The 25,474-nt window shown below is 32.5% G+C and overlaps 1 protein-coding gene across 4 annotated transcripts in view; it reads right to left on the minus strand.

Moving 5' to 3' along the window:
* The window catches only part of WDR7 (WD repeat domain 7), a 315,698-nt gene that overhangs the window by 127,186 nt on the left and 163,038 nt on the right, over nucleotides 1-25,474 (minus strand). For all 4 annotated transcript variants that reach the window (XM_012745467.3, XM_012745464.3, XM_012745468.3 and 1 more), the window contains one exon: nucleotides 2,180-2,401. In XM_012745467.3, coding sequence (XP_012600921.1) covers nucleotides 2,180-2,401 — 222 coding nt within the window. The remainder of the gene's footprint in view (nucleotides 1-2,179; nucleotides 2,402-25,474) is intronic.

Raw genomic sequence — 25,474 nt, forward strand, 5'->3', positions numbered from 1 at the left:
ACAAAATACAAAACAATACTGCTGAAGAAATTATACAAAATATGTTATATTGAATCAGTGGTCTTCAAAATAGGTGACTGCCTACAAATGGCAGTATCCTAAGACTTTTCAAAGAACAGATAGTTTTAAAAGCAGAGGTAGTTTAAAGGAATGGATTTCTGCATGATAAATGAACTCCTTCCCTAAAACTGTTTAGGCAGAAATTCTCTCTCTTCAAGGAAAATAATCAAGAATCTAAGATTTCTGACTTTTATAGAAAAGTTTGTTCACATATATACTAAAAAAAAAACAAAAAAACAGATGACGGATATCAAATAGTTAAGGTAAATATTCTATTGAATATATTTTAAAAAGCAGCAAGTTTTATTTGTAAACATCAATATTCACAATATCCTCAAAATTATATCTTTTACAAATGTTTAAACTTACAATTAAAAAGTTTTAGCTGTCAACATAAAAAATGTGCATATAATTGAACATTTCTTGATACTCATTAGGGAGATGGTGAGCAAAAAAGTTTGAAAGCTACCACACTAAATGATGTCAAAGTTTCATTAACCTCTAATATTCTAATGCCAAGATTCTAAATACGGAACCACCATACACATGTAAGTCTGGGCTGTCAGAAGTGACACTGATAGGTGGGCCTAATTAGAGAGCCCTCTGTAGAGATGGTGAGATTTGGGCAGGGTTTTATGAATGGGAAGTAGGGAACCTGAAGAACCTGAGAAGAGACAAACAGGGTAGAGGTGAGAGGCAGGGTCCAGCAGGGTGCAGTCCTTTGCAGGAGAGGGAAAGCAGATGTGCCCAGGTGAAGAATGGAAAGGACAAGGGTTTTCAGGTCACAAGAAGCTTCAGTTCAAGTTTTACCACTTTTATAAGTTGTAAAATTATGGCATGTTAGTCATTAACCCTTTCTAACTGGGAGCCATTGAACAGTAGCAGCTTGTATAGTGGTCAAAAGCATGAGCTCTGCAACCAACAGAGTAGACTGAGACAAAAACTGCCATCCTCTAGAGGTATGATCCTGGCCAGGTTAACTAAACCTCTCTGTGCCCCACTAACTTTATGCGTAAAATGTAGATACTAAAGGTATCCATGTTATAGGGTTATTATAAGGATTGAGTAAATCCATATTAACAGCTTAAAAACAGTGCTCCGAATACTTGCTCTATTGTTGATAATGGTACTATCATTATGCTTATTATTACTCTCTGATTCTCAATGTCAAATTGAGATCAAGAGATTATCACTAATAAGTATTTTTTGAATTAAGAGTCTTAAAAAAAGGTATAAGATAAATAGCTAAGTCTATAATAAAAGCCATTAACATAGCTCCTCAGTTTTCCAGAAAAAGTATGTGATAATTGTCCATTGAAGTTCACTGCTGTCATAACTAACAAAGTAACATAAATCTTTTTCCTTGCTTAAAGGCCAAAACCCAAAAGAATACATTGCATTTTGTTCTACAAAGAATATCTTGTGATGTATTCAGTAGGACAACAATTGGTTCTTAAGATGACACATCTATTAGAAATTATTTTGTGATATGGTAGGAACACTTTGACATTAGCTAAAGGAGTTCCAACACTAACGTACCAAAAGACCTCATTGTAAAAGCCAAGCATAAAAGCAAAGGTAGCAATAGGACAAAAGTTCCTTGAGCTCTGTGATAGTTTGGTCAGTTAAATGCTATTACTGGAATATTTTTAAAATTACACAGGTAATTCATAATTTATCATTCATGCTCTTTTCAATAAACATATTCAGAAGAGAAGTTTGGTGTTCCATCTCAACCCATACTTTTCAAACCATGTTCAGGACAAATATCATAGTTTTTTCAGGAATTATTTTAGAAGTTAGAAATTTTAACTTGAAACTTGCTTTCATAAATTCTGGCTAAAATCTTGACCAAAAATGCAAAAAAGACAAAGTTTAGAAATGTATTGTTTTAAGAAAAGCATTTAAAATACCATGTTTTAACTTTTAAAAAGAAGTTCAGACAACAATAACTAAAGGGACATATATCAAAAGATTGTACTGTTTTCTAACTTCATTCAAGCATTCTAGATGAACTAAAACTCAGCATATGTTCAATATTCTGAGATTTTTTTGACAAAATAATGTGTATTAAGAAGTAAGAGAAGCAACAGATCTGCATTAGAATTTAAAAACTTACAAGTATGTCTGGCCAATGAGTAGTTGGATCCACCACTAGTCAAACCAAATCCCTCAGGAATTTGACTAGAGCTTCGAGGTCTGGTCAATAATTTAGGAGGTTCAATTTCAGCACCAAATTCAGCTCCTATTACTCCAAGTAAAACAATAGCAGTAGCTTGCTTCCGTCTCTCCTCATAAGATGTGGAAATTTTTTTCATTTGTGGGACACTTGATAAGCAACCTGAAAACCAAAACAGCAATATAAATTTTAAACATATCAATACAAAAAAGAGACTTGATTAGGAAAGATTGTGCATTTAGGAAAAAAGAGTATTATAAAAAAAAAGGGCCCCGGAACATCTGATTATTCACATGCAAAAGAATGAATCTGAACACCTACCTCTCACCATACAAAAAAATCAACTCAAAATGGATCACAGTCCTACATATAAGAGCTGAAACTAAAGAATGCTCAGAGGACAACATAGATACATATCTTCATGACTTTGGGTCACACAAAAATTTGTTAAATACAATACCAAAAAGCATAATTTTGAAAAAATTTAAATAGGACTTCATCAATATTAAAAATGTTTGTGCTTGAAAATACACATTCAAGAAAGTATAAACACAGCCCACAGACCCAGAAAATATTACCAAATCATATATCTAATGAAGATTGTATCTAGATTCCGGGCTAAAGCAATCCTCTTGCCTCAACCTCCTGAGTAACTTGGGATTACAGGTACACGCCACCATACCACGTTTTGAATACCTAAAGAACTCTTACCACTCAATAATAAGAACAATTTGAATAGATATTTCCCCAAAGATGTATAAATGGGCAAAATACACATGAAAAGATGTCAAACATCATTAGTCATTAGGAAAATGCAAATCAAAACTACAATGAGACACTACTTCACATCCACTAGAATGGCTGCAATAAAAAAGGCCACAAGTATTGCAGAGGATGTATATTGCTGGTGGGAATAATTGAAATGACAGAACTACTTGGGAAAATAGTTCAGCAGTTCCTTAAAAAATTAAACATAGAGTTACCTTATGGTCCAGCAATATGTAGATACTTCCTAGGTATCTATTTACCCAAGAGAAATGAAAAAAAAGTATATACAAAGACTCGTACATGAATGTTCACAGTAGCATTATTCAAAATAGCTTTGGAAACTACTTAGAAGTCCATCAACTGATGAATGAATAAACAAAACATGGCATATCTACACAACAGAATATTAGTCAGCAATAAAAAGGAAGGAAGGAAGTCCTGATATATGCCACTACATGAATGACCTTGAAAACATTATGCTAAGGAAAAGAAGCCAGTCATAAAGGACCATATATTGCATGATTTCATTTATATAGAACGTTCAGAATAGGCAAATCCAGAGAGACAGAAAGCAGATTAGTAGCTGGCTGGGGTGGTGATGGAATGGTTAATGATGTATAATTAGTACTAGTTTTAGAAGGTAATGAAAATGTTCTAAAATTAAAGTGATACCTGCACAAATCCAAATATACTAAGAATCACTAAATTTTACAATTCAAAAACAGTTTATGGAATATAAATCATATCCCAATAAATCTGTTTTTAAAAACAATTGCTCATTAACCAATTTATTAATTTGCTCAATAACTTAAATATTTATTTCAGCATCTATTTTGGGCCAGGAAATTACAAACATGAAAATAAATAGCCCAAGTTCTAAAGAATCTCACAATTGCATTAAAAAAGGAGAGCCTGTTCTTAAAGGAGGGCATGCTGGATATAGGATTCAAAGGATAAGGAATCTGCCAGGCAATAAGAGAGAAGTGGACAACAAGCAGAGGAAAAGAATGATTATTCTGTCTAGATGGTCAAGAATACAAAAAAACAACCAGATATTTGAAGAAATATTTGTAACCTGAACAAACTCAGCAAAATTTCATATTCAGAAGTATCAGTGTGATACCAAAAAATAATGAAAAACAATTTTACATCTGTATTAGAGTATCAATAAATAGAGAATAAGAAGGAATTAACATTCCTAATACATAACACAGCTTCTTAAATTTTCCTTTCTCAATCTTTCTCTCACTATGGTAACTACAGCTCAATCACCCTTCAAAATTCTAAGACTTGGTCCTTTGCTTACTCCTACCCCCTTTTCAGTTCTACTCCATTCTAAAAGTATCTAACTCTTTAATTTTTGTTTGATATTTATTATGCAATATTATAAGCATCCATAGAATGACTTGGAAGATACATAAAGAATATTTTGACATACATGTACACAACTAACCAACTTTATAAAATCTTGATCTATTTCCGTAAGTATTTCAGAGTTAAACAGTAATCAACTAATGTGGATATAACTAAAGCCCACTGCGGATTGCATCTTAAGCTCACTGTCCCACCCTCCTGCCCTTAAGGTCACCACAATCCTGACTGTATCAAATTTTATATCTATTGCATAATCATATCAATGTTATCTGAAATATTAACATATTTCCTGGCCTGGAACAGTGCTTGCATATATGGTATAAATCCTGGATGAATGGATGGTGACAGGTATGTAGGTAGACAGATAATCTAAACAGACCAATAGACCCTGACTAAATTTGCTAATAGGGGCTTTTTACATCTATGTCCATAGTGAGATCTGGTCTATGATTTTCTTTTCATATACTAAACTTGTTGGGTTTTAGTATCAACATAATATAAGCCTCAAAAGATGGGTTAAGTAACTTTCCCTTTCCCGTTCCCTGTGTCTCCCCTTACCTTCCCCTATTCTCTGAAAACAGTTGAAGGATTTTTGAAATTTGATAAAATACTCTTTTAAAACTATCAGAGTCTTCATCTCAGGACGCTCTCCACCTAGAGTCCAAGGATGGGGGATGGTAATGGAAGTAGCAGGATACAGGAAGGAATATTTATTATGACTTCACTCTCTTTAATACTTCCTTACTTAGATTGGCTTTCTTCTTCTTGAGTCATTTATGGCAGCTGATAGTTTTGAAACAATTATCTATTCCATTTAAATTTTCAAATTTATTGGTGTGAAGTTATTCACAGTATTCTCTATGATTAAAAAAATCTCAATTGTATCAGCTGCTCTGGACCCTTCAAACGCTGTGTATTTGTGCCTTCTCAAACATTATTTTTCACACCTTTTTAAAAGTTGTGCTAGAAATACATATTTTAGTTTTTAAAAATACATTGGTTTTGATCTTATTGTTTCATTGTTTTCTATTTAACTCATGTCTTTTCTTATTTTTATTATTTCTCCTTTCTTCCATTTTGTTTAGGTTTTCTCTCTTCTTTTTTTTTGTCTCTAGATTCTTAGTTTGAACAGAACTCATTTTCACTATTTCCTAATTAGTAAGTTAACCTTACTAGTCACCTGTTTAATATGCATTTCCTCCTCTCCTTTAATAACACAACTTCAATTTTATTCTGAGTAGCAATGCACACAGATCCTTTCAATGCCCTTTCAGGAACTGAAGAAGCCAAAGCCTAGCTCCTGGCTTTAAACTTCATTCATGGTGTATTTTAAGTCCTCTTTAGCTTACAGGAGCCAAAAGCCTGCTTCTGGAAAGCAGCTAATGGTTTCAGCCTAGCATTTCCATTCATTACTGGTCCACAGAGATGTCTTTTTTGAGCCTAGTTATGTCTCTTTGGTTTTCTATTTGTCTATTTTATCCATCATAGCTATATATTTGGCACAGAGGGATTAAAAAAAGTGAACTCCCGGAGCCATCTTGATCGGAGGTCAGCTTTCTGCTCTTTCTAATATTAATCCATCCAGCTTTCTGGCCACTTTCTGTTCTTTGCTGTACACAATGATTGAATCAATTCAACAAAGGGCACTCAGAGCTCAGTATGCCAACCAAAATATTAGCAGCAAGGTCCTCTGAATACTTTTTGGTATTTTGTTTTATTTTGTCTCTTTATATTTTTGCTTTGTCATTCTATATTACTGGAGGTAAGGAAAACTAAAAGGGTACCAAACCATGAGAGGTCTCATGGACCTTGCTAATGTCTATTTCAAGAATAAAGTAAGGTGAGGTGGCTAGAACTCTATGTCCTAAGAGGAGAATTGTGAAAAATGAGACAGGAGAGGCAGACAAGGGCCAAGTCACATATGGCTCTATAGGTTGTACTCCCATTTCAATTTTTATGCTATTAACAAAGATACTTAAGACAGGTTTTAAACTACAGAGTGACTTAATCAGATTCAGGATTTCAGAAAACTACTCTGGGCATGGTACAAAGAATGTTGGAGGAGGGTGATCAATTAGGAGGGTTTATAGAAATCCAGGTGAGACATTAAGGTTGATTTGGTTTTGTAATGTTAAACAGGAGATGCAGAGAAGTAGAGCACTTCAAGATAGAGGGTGAGATCTAGGTAGCTGAAGGAAACACTGCTGAAAGATTTGAGATGCCCCGAGTCCTTTTAAAAATCCTGATCAAAACAAAAACAAAACAAAACAATCCTGGCAAGAGAAGTAGATATGGCCTTTCCAGAAGCTGAATTAAAAAAACTCCTGGAGCACATGACTCTTTAGAATACAGTTTAAATTCCATTGTTAGCTATGCTAAAAGGCACAATAAATCTGGATGTGGGCAAGAAGACCTCGTTGAGTCTAAGAAATGGAAATGATGAGATATTATAAAGAAGCCAATAATTGAAAAAGAATAATTGCCTGAGAAAGTAGCATTAAAATAGTAAAGGAAAAAAGGAGGATTGGTTATCTAGAAAACTAAGATGGTAACATCAAAGAGTAGTTACTGCTTACTTGGATTCCAACAAAAGTTTGGTGAGTATAAAAAAGATATAAAAACGATTTGTTGTTGTTGGAGTTTCTCAGTTTCCATACATCATAATTTTTTGAAGTTAGTTCTAGAAATTTATCATTAGTTTTTAAGTAGTGTCCACAGAAGATAGATTCATTCTGAAAAATATTCTAATTCTTTCATGAAAAGTTTTAGTTATTACCCATTTTCCTAATTTGTTTAATTTTGTGTATTTCAAATCATATGCAGGTTGTTTTATAACGATGCTCCTGCAATATTACAAAATTATTTCATAATTTTTTCATGATAAATCACATTTCATGAATTATATTTCTTATAAAAGCCCTAGATTTAAATGTTTAAAACTATTCAATTAATATTAAGAAATACCTTCTAATCTGATAGTCATACTATGTATTATTCCCTCTTTATGGGAATTTTCTGGTTTTTTAAAGACAGAGGGAAATGTTATTAGTAAAATGTATTGGCAGGTACATACTATTACAGATTCAAAGTATGACACTGGTATGTGATAGTTATGGTAACTGAAGGGGGAAAAACACCTAAAAGTGTAACCATACTAAGAAGAAAAAAATCAATAATAATTGCCTCTGTGTTTAGAAGGACTCTAATTCTAGACAAAGTGATATTTAACAGTTTGATAATCTGTATCTTAGTACATGCATTTAAAACCAACTTCTTTATGTATAAGAATAGACGCAAGGACTAAGAGTTCTGTGCAACTGCATCTAGATTCACGTACTATACATTTTACTCTTTGCATAGTATTTTTGAAACAGGAAGCAAACCAAGCTCCCCTCCCCCCATGTCTCAGCAAGAGCATGCTCCATAACAATAGTTCAAAGGAAAGCTCTATTCTGCAGTTGCACTGATTGTTCTGTCAGCTGACCTCTGCAGAAGGGAATTGCTAACCACTGCCTTGCTCCTTAGCTGACAAATGAATGATCGCAGCTCCATCTATTTTCACTATGGCTGCCTCTAGCCCAGGTGCTCAGACAGAGAGCTCGGTGTGACATCTTAGATCAAGATGAATTGGCACAAACTCCTGATCCAAGATTGTTTTATACCATTTAATTTAGTTTCTTCCCCTGCTTGGATGAGCACAGCTCTGGTTATGGATTTCTATTCTAATGTACTGAAGCAGGCCCTGAAAGAAGCCAATGAAGCAGCTGCTGGAGCAAGGGACTGCAGGGATACTGATCAATAGGCAAGGCATTGACCCCAGCCGTTCAGCCTCTGCAACGGCCACTGCTCGAAGGGGGAGGGGCCATGGAAGCACACATAGGCTGCTTCTAGCAGGAAATTAAACAACAGGGCATTTGCAGCGCTCCGCCTCCATCCCTGGTCCCCCACCTTCTCTATGTTCCTTTTGTTTAATTGCCTCAATTTTGTCTTAACTCCCGCTCATCAGGAAGGAATTAAGACTTTAGGGAAGTTTTAATAATGTACTTTCCAGCAGCCATTTGTAAGATTTATCCCTAAGCTAAGAGAAGAATCTTAACAGGTGCCCTCTGCTAAGTGGCCAAAATATGAAATCTTAATTAGCTGTCAAGTACATCACTTGGTGTAATTTAAAGTTTGGCATGTGCATAGGCTCATAAGAACACTGTCCAACTGGCTATTAAACACTACTGATGCTGAAATTCTACTATGCAATTTTTAGCAGTATTAGGAATCTGAAAAGATGATAGCTCTTTGTTAACAAGAAAAAAAGTAAAAAAGAAAGAGGAGCCCCTAAAAGAAACACTGATTACTGATTGTATAAGGTACAGAGGCTCTTCCCTGTTACTATTCTAAAAAGTAACACAGCAATTTCCCATTCTTTAATTTTTCAAATTTAGAAACATCTTTAAATTATTGGTTTTGCCGGTATTTTTTGTTAAATAATAGAAGTATGTAATTAGCTTCAATGCTTTCCTATAAACTGACATTCAAACAGGAGATTTTGAGATATTAAAAATAAAATAATTCTGTAAAAGTAAACCTTTCTACAGTTTCATTTGTCTCATAAAAATTTGGTGTTTTTTCACAGAGACATGCCTCCATTTAATCATGCTAAAGGGTGACATGGAGATCCATTTTCTTGACAGGACGGTTGATCACCCTATCACAGTAAGAAAATTAATACCTTCAACTAGCCCTGTGTGGAAAACAGCAACTACATGCAATGGTAAAGGACATAAATGTCCTACATTTCAAGTTGCAAACAAAATACACGTTCTGTGTGAAAATGTTTCCTCATTACGCTAATTGGGTTACTTTTAACAAAATACGAAGCTTTAATTTTATTAAAACGACCATTTTTACTTCATACAGTGGTCCTCAAAAGTACATAATTGTCTTTAGATTTAGCATAATTGACTCTAGATTTACACAAACAGGAGTAAACACTTTACTTACAGCTTAACTAGAACACAGGTAAAATATTTGAGAAGTTTAAGCTATTTAAAGGGCTATGAGATATTGATTACTTCATTTAAAAAGCAGTCAGAGAGTGCAACCAAGAGGTCAAGATAAATTTAACAGTTTGAAGCACTTTACTAAATAACTCTAAAGATCATGTTAATTGGCTTTGTGCAGTTCTAGGGTAAAATTAATTTTATCCTAGCTTACAATAAAAGGATTAAAAGACATATTAAGTTCTTCAGTTTTAACTGGAATAGGAATCAATGGATTTGAATTAAGGCTAAAGGCGGTTTTATGAGAGATGGACTACCAGCAGATACTTTATATGTGCTATTAGCCATATATTGATGGAGCTCTATTATCGTATTAGGTATTAAAACCTTAGATAAGTTGATACTACTCTGAAAATACACTTTAAGAACTACATGGTTCGACCTGGAAAAACTATTTCCAAAAATTTAATTCTTTGTTTAGAATTGAGTATTAGAATACTTTTTATAATTAACTTATATATGTTATAATAAATAAATTTCTAGTAAAAATGAATAATACAGTTGAATTAAATCAGAATTCCCTTTAAGATTATAACTATATTTAAAACATAAACCATATCACAAATATATCATTAGGATTTTATTTACCCAAGACATCATATTAAATAGATTTGTGTTAGCATACAATTTTATGCTAGAAATTTCTGGTATAAGATAGAATCCAAACAACACTCATGATGATGTGAATATTTTCTGAATTTGATATTAATTTCAATATGCCCTAAAACTTCACTTTGGAAATTCAGAAATGTCTATTTGTTTGTAATAAATAAAAATAAAATATTATATGTGGTTCTTTACTATTTTAGTATTTGATAATATATTTTACAATCATATGTATAGGAGATAAATTGTTTTTCATATGTACTGCCTGGCAAAGTGAAAAATACATTTTGTATTCAATAAGACATATGCTTTATAAATTAATAGATAACCATGACTTTATAATACTTTACATAATAGGAAAAACTGAGTTGCAAGATGTCACAGCAGAAGACTAAAGAGCAGCATGTAGAAACTATTTTTAGAAATCTAGATTAAGCTAGAATATACTTTCTATTATGGTTCTTTACAGCCTTTCTTTGCAATAAAATGTATTTGCTAATATTAGGTTTTGATTAATAATTAAACAAGAGTAAAGTTAGCAAAGTGAATTGTTATTACTGACAATCTTGAGGATGAATTTTCAGAATTAAAACACATGATTTATAATGTACAATGTCTGCATACATTAGATAATCTTAGCATAGTATTCAAAGCTCTACAAATGTTAATAAAGTTGCAAAAAAATTTCTATTTTTCAGACTAGTAAAATATTCTTCTAAAATTTTCATGATCTTCAAAAGGGAGTTAAATTCAAATTGTTTTTAGAGGTATTTTCATCAAAATAACAACATATTCCTTCTGACTAAATGCTATCTAAATTGATATATCTGATTGCCTAATGGAATATTAATAATTTATTTCTAAGATATGCCTTTTCAATAATCACTATATGCTACTAATCAAATGTTAACTCTGTATATACACATACATAAATACATTACATATAAATATACATACATACTTAAGTATGTAACATTCTTAGTGAGGGTACCAAGATATTATACCTAAGTGAGCTGGAACTATATTTTTGATATTTTAAAATATGTTGTCATGTTCTAGAATCATGAGAAAATTGTTGGCCCTCAGTGGGGTTTTCACAGTGTAAATGAATAGTTTCCACATAGGTTTATCCCAAACATTTCCCATATGTAGTTGCTATTCCTTAGGGTTAAGATTGATTTAAAAAAATGTCATAAAAATGTCAGATTTTACCAGATATGTAACCATAATCTTTAAAATAAGATTGTTAATAGGGGAAAAAATGTCTTAAAAATTAGCAAAAATATTTTAATATTAATTCATTTTTAAAAGAATTTGGTTTCAAACGAGTTTAAAATCCTATAGCATTCTACTAATTAAATTTCTGTTATCCAATGTTCCCCAAGTCTTCGAAGTCAAATACTTTAAAGATGAATTTGTTAAATGGGAACACAAAAAGGCATAGATTGGTGACATAGACGGTGTGTGAGAAAGGACTCAACACCTCGCTGACCTGGTGTGGAATCCGGATCTGGCAGGCTCCTGTGGAGGATCTGTGGATCTATGCCATCGCACATGTATGTCATTAAGTTCCTTTTTCTAAACCAAGTGCTTTTATATGGATATTACATATTATTTGCATTTATTGGCATAACTTAGACCTCTGCAATTTTTACAAAATATGCCGAGCAAATTTTGATGATATAAAAAATAAAACTATAGATGGTCACAGGGCCAATATGTAAATTTTTACCTCTGTGCCTAAAGTAAATCAAGTATGCTAGTTTTCTGCATCTTTCCTTCTACCTCCTAAGAAAAAAAGACGAACTGATTGAAAATGACTGTCATGGAATATTAATAATATTTATATTTTCAAAGTTTCACATTATTACCAAAGCCAGTATGTGTAAGGAACATTAGCAGCATAGGGGTGTCCCCCACTGCATTAAACACATATTTTAGTTGCTTTGTGACACATCTGCCAGTGTTTTCCTCGTATCTCCTGATAGAGCATATGGAATTTGCTCCCCAAATCCATAAGACTTTTATTGTTGTTGCTGCTGCTGCTGCTCTGTTTCCTCCTTCACTTGAAAACTGAAGTAAACAGACAGACTATTAATTTGTATGCATGCACGATAGCCCCCTGCTGGAGGTTCTGCAAATGCATATTTCTTTCTGCTGCTGCTGATTAAGCCATTTTGAAATAATGCCTCTTGCACATATATATTACGTGTATGTGTGTGCATTTGACAAAACACAAAGCCATTTCCCACTAAATCAGATGAATGCAAAACATATGACCCTCTAAAATGATTTTCAAAGAAAAAAATTAATATTGCTACCCTGGAGGTGTGTCAATTATTTTGATAATTACCAATCTTAAGCTTTGAGAGCTTACGTGTTTTTCAAATAATTGATATAATAATTTTTTATTCTTCATACAGTTACTATTCTATACCTGTTTCTCCATGATCTGTATTATCTTATTTTTCCTTTTATTCTCTACCTAGGCATCAAAAGGTCAATTTTTTCCTTGCCTTCATTTTTAGTACAAACATTCTCAGCTTCAGAGAAAATTGAGATTTTTAACGATTCTAAATATCTAAGACATTTATGTGACCAGAAGTCATGTAAGTAATAATTATCTCCAAAATTTCCATTCTTGGTTGAATTTACCTTTCTAAGGTGAATCTGAGACATGTGCCAAGTTTTAAAAACTGTCTAAATTGTAATGAAGAAGACCATCATTAGCTTTCCCATGAGGAAAGGAATATTTCAGAAACACAGTGGTTAGTGGCTTGTAAAGTTATATAAATCTGAACACAGCAAATCATTCTCATAGATATTTTCTTATATAGTCATTGTTTAGAAAAAACTGCTGAATGAGATTTACTTATAAAAATACTAGAGTAGACATGATGTGTTTATGTAAAAGATCAAATAGAACACAAGAGACTTAACATTTGGGAGACTGTTAGAATACATTCTATGACGATTTTATACCTGTGCATTACAGGACAGTGAGAAATAAATTGTTAGACCTGAGGCCATTTTTATTCATAAAATGCCAAATCATTTATTGGATTTACTTAAAAATATTTTCACCTAAGTAATTATCTCTATCAACTCAATGATATAAAACTGAGATCAAAAAGGATAACTGCCTTGTTCTACCTCTCAAAGTTAACAAGTATATCTGTTCATTTATAAAGAGTATTTGTAGTACTCATTTGTCTGGATTACATTTGTTCACAATTATGAAACAATGAAATGTGACTAAAAATTACCATTTTTTAAATGTGCAGAGTAAATTAGAACCTCCAAGGGATTTCTACCTCTTATTTTTGTCAGCACTTTACTTTATAATGCTGTGTCTGATTCTGGAAAATGATCACTTTATTTTACGCATTATTTTTTCTTCTGCTTTCTTCACTATAAGTGAAGTGTTAAGCAGAAATAATGGCACACAGTTAGGGGCAACATAATATCTTAGAAGTTAATGGCCACACCTTTGTGGTAACAGCAGATATGGGAAAAAACTGTGGTAGTTAAGCCCAAAGCAAAGTTTTATAATAAAGACATTAATTACCCAGTCCACAAACAGCAGAGATACATGAGGCTTTATCTTATTTTATTTAAGCATCTTGTGAGTTATTCAGACAGGATAAATATTAACATGCTGAATAATTCCCAAGAACCAAATCAATAAAGAAATTTAAAGGAGAAATAAAAAGGTCAAAGACAACTTTGAATTTTAATTTCACTAATCACATTACTAGGTGATCAAGAAAGCAAACCTTTGCAAAAGAAAAAGGCAAATAAGCAAAAGTAAACTAGGCATTTATGCTAAAAGTTTAAAAGCTACTGACAAAGTAAAACCATAGCCTCAAACTGTTAAGTATATACTCATCATTAGCTCACAATCTAAAAACAAAAAAATAGCCAAAAGACAGCCAAAGGAATATGCATGTTGGTAAGTGGTTGATGTCCATTTTTCCAAAGATTTCTAAATAGCTTCAGAGGGCTTAAAGAAATAGAAAGCTTGAGTTGCTATTAGAGAGCTATGCATAATTTTCATTTCTGATCTTGCTACATGTTTGGGTTTTCACCATTTTTAAGCAACATGTAGAGAAATGAATGATGTGTCTGTAAATTAATATAGATGATCTTTAAATTATTTTACATTCCCTCATTTTATGATGGAATGTATCAAATTAATGCTAATTACTGGAGATATTTAGAAAACCTTTTTTCTGTAGATATGATTTACTGCATATATTTTCAAATAAGCATATATAGAAGTTAGAATTTACTGACAATCTCTTTCTTGTAATTATTTTATAGGATTTCCTATCAATTAGTTAATTCCATTTAGAATTTGGATCTCAGTTGCCTATCCTGCACATAGCAAACTAAAACAGCCCTTTGGGCCTTACATTTTTGTACAGTTCTTCCAATGTTTAACTTAATAAAATATGCCTAGAGATACTGGATATCTAACTCATTGATTTGTTAGGACTATGGATTTGGAAAAGCTACCACTCCTGAAATGAACACTAAGAAAAAAATTTAATAACCTATACATGTATGTAGTCAGATACTCAGGTTTCTAAGATGCCATGATATTTTAAAAGACTAGTTTTAAAGCAATCTCTTTCTGCTACATGATAAAACATAATCTTTTCCTCAAAATTCTCCCCGGCTAGCTCAAACTAGGAGTTTTGAAGAAATAGATTTCTAATCTTTTCTTAATTTACCTTTTATAAAGACAGATACTCCCACATGTAAAAACCTACAAACACACATGTACTGCTGATGTTGGATAAAGGCACATACCCAGGATGGCTCTTATTGTACATAACTGCTCTAAGACTTTCTGACAGGAAAAAAAAAGGAGCATAAAATCAAGAGAAGATAAAATTTACTGAGAACTACCATCACCACTGCTGCCGCTGCCACAGGACCACCGGTGTAATATCATGAACTGTCATTTAAGGGTTCATCACAGGCAGATGAAAATAATCCAGATAGAGTTTAATGTGTGCTTACAATTTCTCTCAAACAGAACTTCTCTTATTAGCCAAAGAGAAAAATAATTTTTCTAATACTTTATCCAATGTTTTTGATTTCTACAAAATACTCAAATAATAAGAAATAGTATTTACTTATGGAAAAAAAGTATCTCAGAATATGTTCAAGATAAAAGGATTCCCCATTTAAAAACACCAACATAAAAAACTGAAGTCCATCTTCTGGATAATTTATAGAATATTAAGTCCATACAAATTTCATCTGCTTACCTAAGGTGCTTTATATATCTAATAATATTGTATTTGTTATAGTGATATAATTATATGCCTACTATCATCATTTTCCAAATTCTGTTACAAAAACAGAAGTGCCATTAAGATTTTAAAAGGGGAAAAAAAAAGACAAATTCTAAGTAGAGTGCACAAAACACCTAGGTCCAAGATAAGATGACTGGTTTGGGTGAATTTCAGAATTTTACAGGAACAAGAAGATCACAGGATTGTTCTTCTAACCGAACTGATCCCTATATTTTATAGATTAGGAAGGTTAAGTAGGTTAAGTATTCAAGTGATAAGGTGAAGGGCCACAGAGAGTGGACACTCATGGCAATATCATTTCAGATCAATCTCTGGAATCTTTACTGGCCTATATTTCAGTGTTTGTTGCACAGAAACTCATTGGTATTTAATATCTATCCTAACATGAATCTCTAGTAGGTATCTTCAAATCTTGTATAATTTAAAATGTTTCTTTAAAAAATAAGCAAAAAAATTATAATTAGAAAAAAGTCTTCAGTTTTGGTCTATAGTATCTAATACTGTTATTTATATTTACTACTGGGCTTTCTAAAATACGTAAAAAATTTCGGGGAGATATTCTATTAAGCATATGAAGTAACCTATATCATATTGGTTTTTATGGAAGCTCTATATGGAATATCGAAACATCAAAACATATACAAAGTACTGAGCATAATCATCATTACCATTCAGAGACCAAATACTTAAGTAATTTAACAGAGTGATAAAATCAGCATGCCATCCACAGAAACATCAACCATTCCTACAGAAGAAAAATTTCTTCAAATATAATACATGGTGAATAATAGTAATTCAAAATATAAATTCAAGTCTTAACTATTCTACAAAAACCTTCCTATAAGTTAATGTCTATTATAAGTGCACACGGACAAATAAATGCACATGTTAAACTCTAAATATTGCAAATAAATTCATTATCATTTCCAAAGTTCACACTGAAATACCAGAGATTAGTTAAGAGTCACCATAAGGGTTAAGACAATCATTTTCTTCTGCATACTAGTGCTATTCTAAGCCGATAGTGTGTTTAAATCCACACCAATGAAATCAATACAGCACTGTTCTATTCAAGGTGAGACCAAATAAACCTGTCTGAAGCTTTGAGAAATAGGCTTTGCAGTATACTTTGAGTGCTAAATGCCTTTCAGTCCAGAGATCTGTCATTAAATAATCATTAGCCATCATTCACTCTTCCTAAAAAGCTTAACATCTAAACTTGTTCAACATCCACTAAAGCATTAGTATAGACTACAAAGTAAGTACTCATTAGCACTTAGAAGATGTTTCAACCACTCTGTTTAACCATGCATCATCTTTAAAAAAAAAAATCCAAAATATTGATACATATTTGCCACTGGATTACAGTGCAATGAATACAAACGATTAGTAAAAAGGATATTGATGTAATGATCAGTCGCATTTGGATAATATAGTATAACCTCAAGAAGTATAATCAACTCTTTCCTGCCTGGTCTACCCAAATAAAACCTGATGTCTTTCCTACCATTCAGTATCATATATTATTCAGCATTGTATATAAGTAAAATAAAATTAAGTTAATCATGATAGAGAATTCATCAGGAGTTAATCTTGGCTTTGATCCTGAATGTATTTTAAAATACTTCCTCCTTTACCAATGATATTCATATCTCAATTTTAATACATAATCATCTCAATAGCTGAATGTCTACTATAATGTACCCTACATTATTTTAGATGTCATGAAATACTAAGAAAAAATTAAGATATATTTATTTTCTTTCTATTACCCAAAAGGCTAAATTACATAAAATGGTCTTTATTTAGTAATGTTATTGGACAATATGCATAAATTTGATGACCAGATAATTTTCCTTGGATTTATAAGAAGTTAATTTTTGAATCCTACTATACTAATCCTCTCAATTTCAAGGTAATATTAATGAAAATGTCATTTCTACAAGACAATAATTTGTTCTTCATTTTTAAAAGCTCAAATAAAAATATATGGCCAGATACTTATGATTTCATCTATAGTTTTATAACTTATCACTTTCAATTTATTTAATATAGATTTCAACCTAAATGAGAGTCATGACATTATATGAGCATTTTATTTAACCAGATGACAGTAGATATTTTCCCAGGAGGATTTATATAACTAAATACAAAATAAAAATATTATTTTAGCTATTGGTACTTTAACTATACATTATATAAACTGCAATATTTAGAAGCTTTCTAATATTTAAATTATCAGTCGATTTGACCTACAACTTTTTCATTTTTCTCAATACTCCAACATAAAGTTTCAATTGCTAAGATATGAGCAAGTGAAATATTACTTGCATAGTTTGATAAATGTAATATCATATTATATTCCAATTTATAAAACATTTTAAGCCTCAAATTATAGAAGGTAATATAAAACCAATCTCATCACAGATCATTCTTAATGGTAAAGTTGTCTTTTACATGCAGTATTGAGATTTTTAGAACTCTTATAATACAGTACAGGATATAAAATGGCCATTCTTTTTCACTGGTTAAGGTACATCAGTAGGTATACTGAATGGATCAAACAGTTAACTAGAAGCAAAATACCAATCTAGTCATTATGAAAAAGAGAAACTTCTTTGGAAGAATTTAAGAAAAATAGTAAAACTAAAACTCATCTACTTATAAAAGTATAACATGCAGATAACAAGAGAAAAGGGAAATATCCAAAGTTAGCGTGAATGTTATAAATATAGTCACTTTCCAAAAGAGCCCTAAATCTCAAAAGTTTTGAAAAATATACTTTTCAATAAATTAAAGTTTTACAATTATAATAATTTGCCAGAAAATGTAATACTTTTCCAAAAATATATAATTTACAAAATTAGCATCACTGAACCTGATTCTGGTCTCTCTCTCCTTATAAACTCTTTCAGAACCTCAGTACATTATCATTTTTTAATCTATAATACAGTGCTGGCAAAGTGATTTCAATCCTTTCAAATTCTGTACCAAGGCTCTCTTACTGGTAATCTCTTACTGACTATGAAATCAATATTTATATCATTTCTTCTAAATTTTAAGAAATGGTTTGTTTCTTTATCATTACAATTGTTTAATTAATTTTTTAAAAAACTGATTTAATATCCCTACAATTAAATTTAGCCTCTTTTTCTTAAAGGTAAAAATTAAAAAAGAAATTTTATTTGCCCTAAGAATACAATTGTTTTGTATATACTAAACAACTATGTTATGAAAAGAAACAAATGTTGTTTTCAAATAATTCATGCCTTTAAAGATATGTTAGATTAACTGTTAATACAAAAACATGATCAATAAAAACAATTCATTCTTGACTCTCGAATCTCACTGGGTACAGGTGAAACTTCAATAAAACAAGCACACTTCTGGATTTTACATTTTGAAACATGATTACTATTTTATTGAAAAGTATATAGGAGTAACACACTATTTTAAATTATAGTCATTTTGAAACTAAGTTGCAACTTATCCTGATTCTTTATGAATAGACTAGGTTTTTATAGGAAATCAATTGGAAGGCAGGTAAAATTAGATAGCCATGGTTACCAGAATATCAATAAGAGATACAGCAATATCCAATTCCAAGTCTCATGCAAAAATAAAAAGTAAAATATACTAAAATATACATCTTTGGCATGCAAATGTTTAAGATGTAGACTATATTTTCAGTGCCATTATACAATCTGAAATATACAATAACAAAAAAATTTTCATTATCATTATTTCATGATCAAAATTATTATCAAAATTAGGTTTTATTTTATATTTTTCATATGCAGGTTCTAAAAACTAAAACAATGGCACTAAAATGTAAGGATATAAAATGGGCAATTTAAGCTCTATCACATTTCAAATGTTTCTTTAATATAGACATTTTATAAGGGAGAAAAATTTGAAACTTCTACGCTGAATTTAAGAGTCGATTGTATAAAATTAAATAAAAAATGGGACAGAGTTCATCATAAACATTTAAATACCATTCATATTCAGTTAATCCAAAAGGGTGAAATTACAACATAAACATTACTTATGTAAGATCTTCGAAACATATTACATGATACACTTACATTTGTAAGTTATTAAAGCAATAGCAAATCAAAATCCTCACATTAAAAATATAAAGTACACAGATTTCCCCAAGATATAAAACATAACAGCTGGCAACAGTAAAGTGCTTCTGAAAATTATTTTAGCTTTGCTTCCAAATTTTTCTTTGTTAATTTGTATTTATATGCAAATTTTATTCTACTTTCTTAGGCTACTATTCTACTAAGGCTTATTTGGAAAAAGATGTAACTATGAAATTTTACAGAATATACTTACACACATTAATAATCCATCTCATTTACCTCATAAACATCGATTAAGAAAAAGAAAGGTACACATCTATAAGGTGCAATAATCACTGAAATATTTTTATGCAAAAGTATTGAAAGAATCCTAATCTTATTGGAATGTAATAGTTACATGACACCCGAGGCTATTAAGCATGCATTCCTTATCCTAATTAAGTGTTCAAAATGGCAAGATTTAATTTTCATAAGAGTGACCGATCAATATTATGATACTTATTTCTCTTAAAATATTTTTCAAAACCCCTAAACCTTAACACCCTGCTCATTCCTAAAGTGACAAATACAGAAAATCAGTAGGTTCTTGAAATATGCTACTAACAGTCCTGTTCAGAAATGAAAGGCCAATACTGTATTAAAGAAAAAAAATGAAACCACAAATAAGTAACAGAATTATAGCAGGCCCTACAGTATTGTAGAAGCTCAATACTTGACTGCTCTGCTGCTGGAACAACTCCAGAGAGAGTTAACCTGGTGTGATAAAAGACTTGACAAAGCAATTCTGACTGTGCAGCAATGCTAAGTTGTGGACTAATACAAGAACAGGAGGCCCAATCGCTGTCTTTCACCATGCACAATTTACACATGGCTTTATCAATAGCCTTAGTGCTGAATACAGAACACACTCTATTTGGCTTTCAGTCAATTAAGCTTTAAGCTGTCAGCAAACAAGACTTTTAAGTTAATTTTGAATCACCACGAATCAAGTTGAAGGTTGTGAAAGGGCGGCTCACATGCCGGCATGAAAAAAGGCAGTTTAATTGCCTCTGAATAGCTATTATATGCTGCAATTGGCCTATTGAATCTTAGATGATCTATTTATTTATCAAAGTGCAACCATCAAAGATTAGAAAAACAGTGAATAATAAAAACTGTACTTTCACTATTTTGTATATGAAACTGAAGTATTTGCAGAAGTATAACATTTCATATTTTTAAGTGGATTTAATTTTTTAACATAAAAAATTTGTGAAATGGAAAGTTGGCAAAACAAAGTAGTCAGCACAGAAATAATGAGATTATTGCTAGGAAGACAAAGATACACTTTTTAAAAACAATACACTTTTTACCATGTAATATTTTTATGTATTGATAAAAAATTGATGATTTAGAGTACATATATTCCTTTATCAATATTTACATTATAAATGTTCAAATAAACAGAGGCAGAAAAAGAATTATAAAATTGAATTAAATAAGAGATTTTAAAATATCTTATTATAGAATTCCTTAGATTACCTGCATCATTAACGTATGAAGGGAAGGAGCACAAAACACATCATCTTAATATTTTTTTTAACTAAAATTAGGATTTCTCAAGGAAATGGCACAATAAAATTAAAAGAGTTATTATATTCCTAATACTGCATAATATTTATTTTTAAAAAGACTGTGGTCAGCCACATCCTAAGCAGTTTTTTCCTGAAATTATTTTTTTTCAATTGCATGTGATCTGGTGTATTATTATGGAGTTACTCATGAGTGCTGGATGTGTATATTGATTTTTTTATTAGAAGAGGGCACTGAAGCATTAGTATTGGTGGGGAGAGGGAATGCTCTGATTTTGTAAACGAGTGTAAACATAGGTCAAATTTGGGGGATGGTAACAATGAACCATTTTGCTCTGGCTGGCATAAGCTATGGTTCTTACATTTTTACATGTTAGTCTTTCAACAGTAAATGTATTGGACCATGCACTCATGGTAACATAGGGAAATCATATGGAGATTAATGTCTATAAAGTATTAATGGTTATAAGAATTTGGAGAGAATATGGCTTAATTTTAGTATTCCCTCAAGAACAGTCACATATTCTTGGAAGCCTGGACTCATCACTCTGAATTTCCAGTCAGCAGAGGCGACAAGCTTAGGAATCAGTACTGACTACCATCATTCCAGGAATTGCCACACATTGAGGGGCAGAAATTCAATGAAAGACTATGGAAACCCTCTCTCCTTCCCTCGTCTCTCATTCATTATCATAAAATACTTCTTTTGCATTTATATTCGTAAAATATCTTATAAACCTCACAAAAATCGATGCTACTAAAACCATAAATATAAAGACGGCACAGCAGAGAATGCCTTTGTGACTTCCAAGGGAAACATGGGAAGGAAGAGGATTAAGCATCAGACCTACCTGCCCAGGATAAAACAAAGTGGACACCAGGTGGAGAAGGGATGCTCTTCTTCATCATCTTTAAGAAGCATTAACAAAAGAACTCTTTGTGCTCAATGGTCACAAATGTTCATTGCACATCTACTATATTTGTGTGTTTTATATATTTATATAGTATACAAAGTGTTCCAACCAACACTTTTACTCTATTCATACTCATTCAAAGTGGGATGAAGGATATAAGAGGGAACAAGACTGATAGGGTCTCTGCCTTCCCTTACCTCACACATTCATGGAAGGAAGGCAAACATACACACAAATTATAAAGTGTGATAATACTAAGAGACAAACAAGAGAGTAACATAGAAAATAAGGTAGAAAACAGGTGCACAAGTAGAAAGGCAGTGGTTTTCCAGCACAGCCTGTGATGAATAATTAATTTTATTGTAAAATGTATCAGAGAAAAACAAAACACCAAGAATAAGATACTTCTGAAGAAAAGAAGGAAAGATATGCCCTACTGGATAGAAAGACTAATTATGAAGCTACAGTAAGTCAATCAGCATGGTACTGGTGCAGGAATAAATTTTTCCCTAAGGCACAGAAAAACCAAAAGTCCAGATACGTATGCATATATATATATATTAAAAATTATTTATATGAATAAAAATAAAACTGAAACTCTACGCCATACACAAAAGCAACTTCAAGTGGATTAAAATTTTACATGTCTATAGCAAAACTTTTGAATAGAAATATAGATGAGGGAGCTGGGCATAGTGGTGTGTGCTTGTTATCCCAGCTACTCAGGAAGCTGAGGCAGGAGGATCGCTTGAGCCAGTGTTTTGAATCCAGCACAGACAACATGGTGAGACCCTGTCTCTTAAATAACTACATACATAAAATATAGATGATGGTACAAGGAAGACTTTCTTAAAATCCTAAAAGCACTATCCTTAAAAAGAAAGATGGATAAATTCAACTACATAAAAGTTAAGAATTCATTTTCATAAAAATCACCTTATAGAAAATGAAAAGAGAAGATACAAACTGAGAGAAGATATTGTCAAATATATAATTGACAAACTCTTGGTATTCAAATTATATAAAGAACTTGTACAATTATAAGGTTAATCCAATGAAAAAAATAGGCAAAAGATCTGAAGAGGCATTTCACAGAATAGGAAACACACATGTTCAAACTCATTAGTAAGCAAGGAAACACAAACCAAGGGCATAATGAGATATAATTTTCAACCCTATTAACTGGCAAAATTTTAAATGTCAAGTGTTGGAGAGGCTGTAGATCAATAGCATCTCATACACTTTGGATAGGAATTTATTTTAAAAAGTTGATCATTTGCATACCCTAAGACACAGCAATTCCAGTCCTAAGTATATACTACTTGTGATATTATGTCATATACATTTTGATTTTTGTCCACAGTTCCTGATTCATAACTCCCATAGACTTTGCTATAAAACAATTTGGGGGTGCTTTAGGCTTCAGAAACAGACTCAGAAAACACACTCTCTCTGCTGTTCTCCCTCCCTTCACCTTCTCCATCTCTCCTCAAGGCAGGAATCTTCCCCAACCTTTTCGTCTTAGAGCTGGCCATAAAGAAATTATCTGACCTACCTTATCCCACTGTAGTCTGTAAGACCCCCATTTCACAAGGGGTCCTGCCCCATACTCAGGTGAAAGGAATACTGCACAGAGAAGCCAAAAAGAATTTGAACAGATAGGCCTTGCTGGGTTTCCCAAATCAGTCTATCAGTATTAGATCATAGCCTTTCATCCAATCATATTACTACATAGTTCTCCATGCTTTGCTCAAGCCTATCCAATGAAGTCTCCATAAAAGGTCCAAGAGGACGGGGTATGGAGAGCTTCGGGATAGCTGAATACATGCAGGTTTCCAGGGTGGTGCACCCAGGGAAGGCATGGAAGCTCCTCGCCCCTTCCCTGTACCTCACCCCATGCATCTCTTCATCTGCACCTTTTGTAATAGCCTATATAATAAACCAGTAAAAACATGTTTCCCTGAATTCTGTGAGCCACTCTAACAAATAAACCAAGGGAAGGAGTCACTGGAAATCCAATTTATAGCTGGGAAATCAGAAGCATGGGTAAAACAACCTAGAGCTTGCAACTGGCATCAGAAGTCAGGGTACATTAGTCAAATCCACAAAGACAGAAAGAGGAATGGTGGTTACCAGAGGCTGGAGGGAGGGTAGGGAATGAGGTGGTATTGTTTAATATGTATAAAGTTTCAGTTTGAGAAGATGAAAAAGTTCCAGAGAAGGATGGTGGCAATGGTTGCACAACAACACGTATGTACTTAGTATCAATGAAACGAACACTTAAAAATGGTTAAAATGGCAAATTTTATGTTATGTATATTTTACCATGATAAAAAAATCTTCCATGGTTTTTTAAAAAATGCTGTAATGCCCAAACTTCAATAGCTGAACAGCTCAAAAAGGCAGTTGTTCATTTAGTTAAAATTACTAATAAGGCTTTTTTTGAGAAAGGGGACTTCCAAAATCACAATTCATGAACTTCTCTTCATATGTCCAGAGGTAATAGGATGACTTCTCAAATTAAAGCTTCTGGTTACTTATAGCATCAGGTTAAAACTGACAATCTTATAGTAATATCATCAAATTCCAAAAAAAAAAAAGAAAGAAAAGCAGGAGGCAACAGGTATTCTTTTTTGGTCTAAAATATCTGTAGTTTTCTAGTAGCTCACAAATATGTCGCTGTCTTTGTCTTCAATGTCTCTTCCCTCCCCATAATTCTATGACAGCATGACTCTAAAGCTAAAGATATATAACCAAATTAAATGCTATAAAAATCTTCAAATAAAGTTATTCTAAAATGTTAAAATATTTCCACGGTAATTTAGAAGTTTCCTATGTGCATTTGATATTAATCACTGTGTTTAAGAGTGGGGGTGTTTAAGAGAGAAATATGAACAACACACTGACAGATAGGATGTGACCTAATGCTATCTGAATCATGGCCCATCCACTCTAGCAGCCAGTCTTCTAATAGTGTCTATTTTTAGAGCACTGTAAAGTAAAAATTGTTCTCAATCACTAAGAAATTGACTGAATTCTTGACTATAAGTTAGTAACCAGCAGAAAGAAGAAAATGGTGGCTATAGCAAATAGACTAAATCAGAAAGAGGAATCTTATAGGCAAAGTGCTTGGGGATAAAATATCAATGGTGTTCTCTTTAGCATACTTCAATCGGAACTTTGAATAGGCTGTTATCTATTAAATCCTTTACCTATTGGCACCTGGGACCTGTTTCATGGAAGACAATTATTCCATAGACCCAGGTTTGGGGGGTGGGGTGCCATGGAGGGAGAGGAGAGGGAGAGAAGAGGGAGAGGAGAGGGAGAGGAGAGGGAGAGGGAGAGGGAGAGGGAGAGGGAGAGGAGAGGGAGAGGAGAGGGAGAGGAGAGGGAGAGGGAGAGGAAGAGGGAGAGGGAGAGGGAGAGGGAGAGGGAGAGGGAGAGGGAGAGTGAGAGGGAGAGGAGAGGAGAGGAGAGGAGAGGGAGAGGGGAGGAGGTGCAGAGCTCAGGAGGTGATATGTGGCCTGTTT

The sequence above is a fragment of the Microcebus murinus genome, chromosome 17, assembly GCF_040939455.1.
Source record: "Microcebus murinus isolate Inina chromosome 17, M.murinus_Inina_mat1.0, whole genome shotgun sequence".
Lineage (NCBI taxonomy): Eukaryota > Metazoa > Chordata > Mammalia > Primates > Cheirogaleidae > Microcebus > Microcebus murinus.